Consider the following 9,465-nt stretch of genomic DNA (forward strand, 5'->3'; position numbering starts at 1 on the left):
TATCAGCTGATCGGCTCATCAGTCGATCGGCTCTTTCATCTGATTTTTATATATCTTGTCAGTTGCAGGATCAAATTGACTGGCACGCCCGCATCCCATCAACCTTTAGATCTGCACTAGAGCTAAGCAGATCTCCCAGACCACCGTGTTTTCACATCAACAATGTGTAATGCCTCTAGCTTAAAGTCCTCTTTACTTCACTTTTTAGTTTTTACATAGATCAGTTCTGTCCTGCTGCTCGTTGGCGGTTGCATGTCACTTTAAGCCGTGGTATTTCTGACGGTTGTATTGCTGACTTGCTGAGGCAATAGAACCACGGAAGGAGCCCTTTTCTATTGTTATTTTCCTTAACAAGTAAATTGTGTTCGTTAGGTTGTCACTGTTTTCAAATAAACAAATTCAGCTTAAAAAAACAGTTTGGATTTATGGACCAAAGCCAGCAGGTTATTATCACCAGTTGCCAACAATTACCTTTTTTCTTTTCTCACTCCAATCAGTTTTTAATTGCGGTCATGTCACAATAAACGATGCATTAACTATGAAGCATTCAGAAATAAAAATGAAACCACTTGTGAGTTTCGACTGACTTTCCTTGGGAGTATAGATTTGATTATGTCACCAGCACCAATAGGCTCACAGAAACCTTGATAAACAATCCTTAAAGAGGATTAGGTAAAGCATCCCAAACTGACAGCACTTCTAGGTGCATGATTGGAGAAAATTAATCTAGGTTTGAAGAATGATGACCATTTTTTCTACTCCGTGTTTCTCTTTTCTATTTCGGCCCATTGATTGGCTTCAGGTAACGCTTGTTTGGCTATGAATGTAACATAGATATTATATTTGAGAAAATCTATTGTATACCCCTGAAATTTTAGCTAATCCCTTTTATGTCCCTGAATTTTGCTTACTTCTTTGTATACCCTAAAATTTGATTTTGATTCCTTCCATACCCCTCCCATCAGTTGACCATCTAATTTCTATAAAAATAACCATTTTACCCTTTGGATGAACACAAAAAATTATGAATTACATTATTAAAAATGTAAAAGTTTGTCGCATGAGACTATTATAGTTACGAGTTTGTTGTGCAATGCATTATTTATCAAAAAAATATTTTTAGATAATGAAATAAAAAAAATATTTTTTTTAACAAAAGGAGGATCATTCATAGAAAGATGGGACTACCAATGCTCACAGTATTTTTTTAATGAATGCTCGGTAAAAAAGAAATCCATTGTCCTATTAAAATTTTAGATAAATATTTTAATTTATTACATTTTTTTATTTTCAAAATTTATGTCAAAATTTCCTGCTCTAATTATTTAGTCTCATCAGTTTTATAAAATGCACATATTGTGCACTCAAACAAAATTTTTAATCGTTTTTCAAGTTTGTATTCAAACTTAAAGCAGCAAAAGCGAAAAAGGCATTTACAACCAAACGTAATAGTGAAATGAATAAAAATGTAATGGTAGGGACATGGAAGGGATCAAGTTAAAATTTCAGGGGTATAGAAGAGATTGGGTAAATTTCAGAGGTATGAAAGGGATTGAGTGAGTTTTCAAGGGTACACAGGGAATTTACTCATTATATTTTGTGTTGTGTTCAGACCTTTAAAATTTCTTTGTACAGAAGATGCATCAAAATAACGACTTCGCTAAACATATGGTGACCTCTCTCTCTCTGCACGAAATCGGTCAAATTTGCTTTTGTGGGGATCACTAGCTTACAGCGTGGCCCATTAATTAACAGCTGTGTTTTTTTTTGAGAGGGAAAGAGAGGAGCTCTGCCTATTTCATATTAGGAGAAGAGAGAAAAAACTAGAGTTTTTACAAACTAGGTTACAAAAGGATCCTATGGGATCCCTCTCGAGAGGTTGACAAAGGAGGTGTCAACAATTTTAAGACAATGCAAAGCAACTAGAAGGAGGATATGAGAACTACTCATCTATGTTGTGTGCTCCATCATAGGCTTTACACATGGCGATTATTGACTCGACAACTTGCATTACTGTGCTGTAAGCCCCGTTAAAGATCCTAGCATTTCTTTGAAGCCAAATGCCCCAGGTTGTGTAGATGAAGAGGCCATCAAAGTTCCTTCTCTGTTCTTTCGCCATCTCTCTCCTGCAGGCTATCCACCATCCTAGCATGTCTCCATTGAAGGAGGAGGCCAGAGGCATATGAAGGCCTACCTTCTGCCAGATGAATCTCCAGATTTGCTTTGCAAAGGAGCAGTCCATGAGGAGGTGAGTGGCTGTCTCCGGTTCCACACCTCAAAGAGGGCAGATGTGACTGTTGTCCCAACCACGGAGATGGAGCTTGTCGGCAGTGAGGATCTTCCTGTGTATCATAAGCCAACCGAAGAACTTGCATTTGTTTTCCACTTTTGCCTTCCAAAAGAAATCCGACCTGTTATCCTGGATGCCTCCGACGAATTGTATCCTATATGCGGTGTTTGCCGAGTAGGTTCCATTTGGAGACCACCGCCATGTAATCGTGTCATCTGTTTCTTCTTGTAGGACGACCTGTTGGATTTGATGCCATAGGAGGATGAATTCTCTGACTTGTGTTGTGGTGTTCATTCTTCTCATCTGTCTTAGCCAACGATTGCCCTGTAGCTCCTGTGCCACTGTTTTGTTTTTTCTCGTTGCAAGCTGGTAGAGGGAAGGGGTTAGCTCTTTATGGGATAACCCATCGAGCCATCTTTCATGCTAGAATTTTGTCCTGTGGCCATTTCCTAAGGTAATCACCGTGGAGGCCCTAAAAAGCTGCTTATCTGTTTCATCACAAGGAAGGACTGATCCCTGCCAAGGTTTGTCCACCGCCGTCCATTCTTGCCAGAGCCAGCGTAGCCTTAAGGAACGGCCGAAGCGTTCAAGGTTTGTTATGCCTAGCCCTCCCATGTTCTTTGGTCTACAGACCCTCTTCCAGTTTACTAAGCAGTGTCCTCCACGTGCCTGTTCTGATCCTATCCAGAGGAAACCGCGTCGGATTTTTTCTATCTTTTTTAGCCCATATCTTGAGGGGGAAGACTGTACGATGATAAGTTGGGAGGGCCGAAAGGGTGGATTTGATCAGGACCGTCCAACCTGTCTTATTCAGCAATTTCCCTTTCCATGTTGGAAGCCGAGCTGAAAACCTGTCAATGAGCGGTTGCACATCCGACTTTTTGAGCTTTCTGATGTGTAGAGGGAGTCCTAGGTAGGTGCAAGGGAAGGCCTTCCTCTGTGCTGGGAAAGGGGAGAGAATATTTTGGAGGTCCAGGTCTTCACATCTTATTGCGTAGACTTCGCTCTTTGACAGATTAGTGACCATTCCCGTGGAAATTCCAAAGTTATGGAGAATCGTCTGTACTGTATGGAGTTCCTGTTTATCTGGCCTTGTGAACACCACTACATCATCAGCATATAAGGCAACATTTAAACGAGCGGTCCACTTGTGAAGAGGTTGAAGGAGGCCCTCTTCCTGTGCTCTCGCAAGTAATTTCTGTAAGGGGTCGATTGCGAGGATGAAGAGCATGGGAGAGAGGGTCACCCTGTCAAAGACCCGTTCCATGCAAGAAGTTGTTACCTGCTTTCCCGTTTAGGGGGATCTTTGATGAGGATGTAGATAGGATAGAAATGATCCATCCAATCCACCTGTCTCCAAACCCCAGGTATCTGAGTCTATCAAGGAGGTATGGTCAGCTGACCGAGTCGAATGCTTTTGCAATGTCTAGTTTCAGAAGGATCACCGGGGTTTTGCAGGAATGCAGTTCGCGCACCATGTTGTTGACGAAAAGGAAGTTAATCCTGGATGTTTCTTCCCTTTATGAAGGCACTTTGATTTTTTGAGATCAACTCCTGAAGCCTAGGGGCCAATCTGTTTGCTAGTAGTTTTGAGAAGAGTTTCCCAAAGGCATGAATGAGGCTGATTGGCCTGTAATCACCTACCTGTAGTGCTTCGGTCCTCTTAGGCAAGAGGGCAATGTAGGCCGAGTTTAGTAACCAAAGGCTTTGAGTGTCATGGTTTGCCACCTGATTTATCGCCAGAACAACGTCTTCCTGTATGATCTCCCAACATTTGTTGAAGAAGGCACCTGTGAAGCCATCAGGACCTGGGGCATTATCTGATCTAGCTTGGAAGATCACTTGTTTTATTTCATCTTCTGTGAAGGGATCCTCTAGGTCAGTTAGGTCTTGACTCTGTTCCTGTAGGAAGCTGTAGTTGATTGCTGTGGAACGGGATCTACTTTCACCTAGGTGATGCTTGTAAAAGGTGAGCAATTCATTTTCTTCTTCCTCATGAGAGTGAGCCACCCCATTTTCAGTCATAAGGTGTTGGATGAAATTTTTTCACTTTCTCGCACTTGCTTTGATCTCGAAGAACCAAGTGTTTGCATCACCTGCTTTTATCCAAGTCTGTCTGGATCGTTGACGTAATCGTCTAGTCCCAGAAGTTTCTATTTTAGGAAGCGTCTGAACGTGAGCTCTGCAGGGGACATACTGCGTTCCTCCTGAGCTAGGTCGAGCCTGAAAATCAATTCGCTCGCAATGTCTGTTCTCAATTTAATTCCACGGACCCTGCTCTTGTTCCAAACACTTAAGGCCTTTGCCGTCCTAGAAAGTTTTGTGTGGAGGCGCTTGATTGCATCTGTCGTGTGTACTGTCTTGTTCCAAGCTTGTTGGACTGTATCTAGGAAATCTGGGAGGCGCAACCAGTACTTTTCAAAACGGAAGATGTTACTCTTTGGTCTGGAGGGATTTGCAGTGAGTAATAGAGGGCAGTGGTCTGAGACCAAGGTAGAGATGGCTGCTAGGAGGCAATTTGGGAATCTCTCCTCCCATCCCTGTGAGCAAAACACCCTGTCAATCTTCGTTAAAGTTGGGGACTCCGTTTCACTGGACCATGTGTAACGCTGACCATTTAATTTGATTTCTAGAACTTCCAGATGATTTAGGGCAGCCCTGAAGGCTTGCATCATGCCCCTATTGAGATTTGCATTGTTTTTATCCCTGTCATGCACGATCAGGTTGAAGTCCCCTAGAATTAATCAAATTGGTTTCATTACCTGCTTTAGTTGTTTTAATTCTTCTAGGAATTCTCTTTTTGCATCATCCTGTTGAGGGCCATATACTCCTGTTAAGCTCCAGGTGGCTCTATCTTCCTTCTCTGTGAGTGTGGCCGACACTGTGTAAGTACCTGTGTGTGCATCCTTTAACTCATATTTGTTGTCATTTGCCGCCAGTAAGACACCTCCCCTTGTACCTGAGGTAGAAGGAAAACAAAAGTTTTCTGAGAATGTTGGCCCTAATAACCTATTGAAATTTGCCTGGTCGATGAAATCTAATTTTGTTTCCTGCAGGCAAACAACAGTGCAGTTGAGGTCTCTAACTAAATTCCTGACCACCTGTTGTCGGGCTGGGGAGTTCAGCCCCCTAATATTCCAGCTCAGAATAGCACATTCATTTGTAAACATTCATTTTGCTTGGTATTTATCTGTCAGCTGGATGAGGACATGGACAGTAGAATCAATCGGCTGAACCTGTACAGCAGAACCTGGACAACTGAACATGTAGTGGAGTGCAGGATCAATCAGTACAAAGGAGGCAGTGGAAGACACTTTTAGTTTCTTCATTAGTAGCATCATTATGCTTAAGATGGGGCTAGCAGGGTACAAGGGAGCAAACAGCCTCCCTATCATCACCTGACACAACCCAAAAACTCCAAAAGCACTTTCCTGCCAGCAAACTACAACCTCTGGGAACCATCTCAGGTTTCAAACAACTAGAAGCTAAGACAGACTTGCACAGATTAGACCTAAGAAACGGCATAAGAAACTAGGGACAACACTGATACATTAGCTAGTCACACACACAGCACAAGTCACTTTGGCTTCTTGTCATCACCAATGGCACAGCCGGCCACCAGGGTAGAGAAAGCATCGATCACTTCTGCGGACAGGGGCTGCTTGAATAGCTTCACGTATTTTGTCATCGCTTGATCTGTTTTCTTGCCATCTGGGGAGATCAAGCCAGCTTTCTTCATCAGGTCTTCCTGGGCACGATCACCAGGCTTGGCCGGAGCGAGGCGAGAAGCAACCTTCTTTGCCAGCCGTGCGCTCCTTTGGAGCCTGGCGCGCTTGCACCTGGCGAGCTGGGGTCGGCAGCGGCGGAGGCTGGACCTCCTGGAAAACATGCTCAAGGAAAGCCGTTAGCTTATCGTGCAAATCAGGCGGTTGGACCTGTTCCGGCGGCTGGGCCTGCGGCTGTTCCAGGGACTGCTCTGGCGGCGGAGCGATGTTGCCAAGGCCAACCTCCTCCAACATTGGGTCGACCGACAGGGGGATCGCCATCATTGGAGCATCGAAGCCGGCGATGGAGTTAGCTAGCTGGTCAACTTGTAGCACAGTCGCAAAAGGAGTAGTCAGTGGAAAAGGCACAATCTGCGATTCCTGTGGGCGAAACTCCGTCAGCCCCTCTGACGGCGGGGGAGGGGGGGAGGCTGTCTGGGGTACCAGCGGGCGAGGGGCTGGCGGAGGGGACTGCCTGTTGCGAGGGGACCTGGTGCGCTCCCTTCTAACCGGAGACGTCGCCGCCCGCTGATAGCCACCATAGGAACCACCCCTGTGGTCTGGTGGCCTGGAGGAGGAGCGCCTGGTTGGAGCCGTCGTGCGAGCAGGGGGAACATCCCAACCCGAAGGCCGGCGATGCTCATGCGCCGGCGGAGAGCGGGAGCATGAGTGAGAGCGGTTGCGTCCTGGTCCCAGCCTCGCCGCCACATGTTCGCGAGGGGCGCGCTGTCCATCCTTGACTCCTAAGCTCCAAATGATATCGTGCCGCTTTGGCACCTCTTCAGTCACTGAGGCCGAAGAGATCATGCCACTGCCCTGGCTACTAGGGCTGTAGCCCCAGACTGGCTCCATCGGAGGAGGACTGGAGTCAAGCACTTGGTCAAGGTGGATCAGCACCTGATAAGTGAGAAGCTTCGACGAGACAGTCCGTCTGCGTTCCAGCCCTGACTCCCCCAGGTCCTCAAGCCAGAAGGAGTCAGGAGAGTTCTGCAGAAGCGGCTCCTCCAGCTGGAAGTGAACCGCCTTCGGGATGGCATCAGGATCCTCGGACCAAATCCAAGCACACAGGCAGGCGGTCTTGGTCTCCGTCTTTGGCTCCTCAAGATCCTGGACCAGGCAACCCTCATCGAGGATGCCTGCAATTGTATCCACAGACCAAGTATGGCTGGGAATGCCCTCAAAGCAGACACGCACGCTAAAGCGCCAGTCTACCAACTCTGCCTGAACTCGCACGGCTTGACCGAGAAGTTGATGTCCTCAATAGAGAACGGACTCGCCGCCACCACGCTGTCACTGAGAGTGCTCAAGGTGCAGGTGAGGAGGTAGACACCTTTAGGGAAAACCACCACCGTAAGCTCGTCCCGCGGGAGCTAGAACTTGGTCACAATCAACCTATTGATCTACCCTGCATTTGTCACAGGCATGTTACCTGTGATCCGGACCACAGCCGCAGACCTGGACAGTAAGCCCTCCTCCTCACGGACCGCAGTCGACCACGGTATGCAGCGCTGAATGCTGTCCAGCCGGTTGGCTAGGTCCCCTGGACGCGCCATTGTAGGGAGGGGAGGAACACCAGGCAGCTGGCAAGTGGAGGGGCCGGCGCTAGGCGAGGAGACAGGGGCTGCTTCTGGTGAACCTGTTTCTTCTGAACTGAAGCCCCTGGGCAGCGGCGAGCACGGTGGCCAGAGGCAAAGCAGAGGATGCACCTGGGTGGGTCTCTACAGTCCGCAATGCGGTGGTCCTTGGCGAGGCAGCAAAAACATCTTCCAGTTGCCTTCCTTTTAAAGAGTTCCAGGAAGGAGATCCTGCTTTGAATTGGCTGAGGAGGCTCATGGTAAACCTGCTTGTTGCCTGGTAGGTGGTGAGGAGTGAAGACTCGAGCGTTGAAAGCTTTCTCAGATACGCTGGGATTTGAATTGAATGCTGGTAGAGAAGGTTTCTTCCTCCATCAATGCTTCGGCTTCACAATCTGCCATGCCTGCTGCGAAGGATATGCTGGGATTTCGTTGGGAATGCGCGAGGCGGAAGTCGTCGCCTGTACCATCAGCGCAGGAGGCTTCTGAGAGTAACTCCCCTTACCTGCACAGAGGAGGCAGCTGGCGGAGTAACTGCTGTAGCCACGGCTCGACGAAGGAGCACCAGAGGGTGCGAGGATCCAGCCGAGGTCGCGGAGCCGGATGAGAGCGCGGAGGTGGCGCCACCTGCTCCCTTCAACGCTGGCTCGAGCAGATCCGCCAGGAGCATCTGGGGGCGGAATAGATATGTCCTCCTCTGAACCTTCACCTGAGAGGGAGCCGAGACTGACACGGAAACGGCGATGTGAACGGAGAGGGGGAACCTGCAAAGGGGATTGGGGGACGCCGGTACCGGAGTGGAGGCCGGCGGTGGGGTGGGTGCTGGGATCGCAGTGGCGCCCAGTGAGGGCGGGCGGGGTGGGGGTGGGGAACTCATCGTGAAACTTGCTAGTGGCCTGATACTACTCCTAATGTGCCTGATATACGTTCCTTCCCACACACCACTTAACTTCTCTCCCTAACACAACAAACAAACGAGTATGGGCTTGAATATGAACAGATGCACCAAGTGAAGCATGTTTTATGTGCATGGAGTCAAATCTGGTTTAGTTTGATGATTTAATATTCTATATTTTCTATCCTTGAATAATTAGGGCGGTTTTCCGTGGAGATCGAGGGCAAGAAATTGTGGAGATTTTGCTTGTTCTCCTACATAGCGTACGATTCGAAATTTACATTATAATATTTAAAAATTAAATATCGAGGATGTGCACAGTACACCAACACTGAACACAAACAATGAACACGAGGTTCATTGACACATCCACGTATCGTGAAATCTGAATGAACCAACCCGTGAGCTCTCTGTCAAACAATTCCTTACCTACGTACTATTTGCCACTCTCTTAAAATGCCAGTGCTTAAATGCCACTCTCCCAAATTTCATTCCTAAATGCCATCCGGATCCACATGTCAGCCTCACTTTCCATTCAAACAAAAGTGATGCGGGACCCGATACTGAGTGAGACTGGCATATGGGCCCGGATGATATTTAGGAATGAAAATTTGGGAGAGTGGCATTTGAGCACTGATATTTTGAGAGAGTGGCAAATAGTAAATTACGTGGGAGGCTGAAAGAACAGCTCTATATGCTTACAAAATGCAACATTTTCTTTCTAGACACATATCTACACAGGATATGGATGACGTATAACTGCTACAAAACAAGAGGCGAGGGAGGCAGGTTACAGTCAGCCGAACGGAGAAAGTGCTTTCAATAGGAAAACGATGAGAAGGTTGTAAATAATTAATTAATATTGACAGTTGACCCCATAGACCTTAATTTCTTTCATGACAATAAATAATAGAGCCACCAATTCCTGTGGCTTCTACTACA

At 46.9% G+C, this 9,465-nt stretch overlaps 1 protein-coding gene across 1 annotated transcript; it reads right to left on the reverse strand.

Annotated features, from left to right (window-relative positions):
* Window positions 1–2,190: 2,190 nt before the first annotated feature.
* On the reverse strand, window positions 2,191–4,315 carry LOC136351416 (uncharacterized). Its single transcript, XM_066303506.1, has 3 exons — window positions 3,935–4,315; window positions 3,092–3,572; window positions 2,191–2,342 (listed from the first exon to the last, which is right to left on the reverse strand). The coding sequence occupies exons 1-3, from the start codon at window positions 4,313–4,315 to the stop codon at window positions 2,191–2,193; spliced, it is 1,014 nt and encodes a 337-aa protein (XP_066159603.1).
* Window positions 4,316–9,465: the final 5,150 nt, after the last annotated feature.

The sequence above is a fragment of the Oryza sativa genome, chromosome 8 (assembly GCF_034140825.1).
Source record: "Oryza sativa Japonica Group chromosome 8, ASM3414082v1".
NCBI lineage: Eukaryota > Viridiplantae > Streptophyta > Magnoliopsida > Poales > Poaceae > Oryza > Oryza sativa.

Coding starts and splice junctions, on each gene's coding strand:
- LOC136351416 (XM_066303506.1), bottom strand. CDS start 4,315: ATGACTGAAAATGGGGTGGCTCACTCTCATGAGGAAGAAGAAAATGAA. Junction 3,573..3,934: donor AGAGGACCGAAGCACTACAG/GTAGGTGATTAC, acceptor ACGGGAAAGCAG/GTAACAACTTCTTGCATGGA. Junction 2,343..3,091: donor GAAATTGCTGAATAAGACAG/GTTGGACGGTCC, acceptor TATGATACACAG/GAAGATCCTCACTGCCGACA.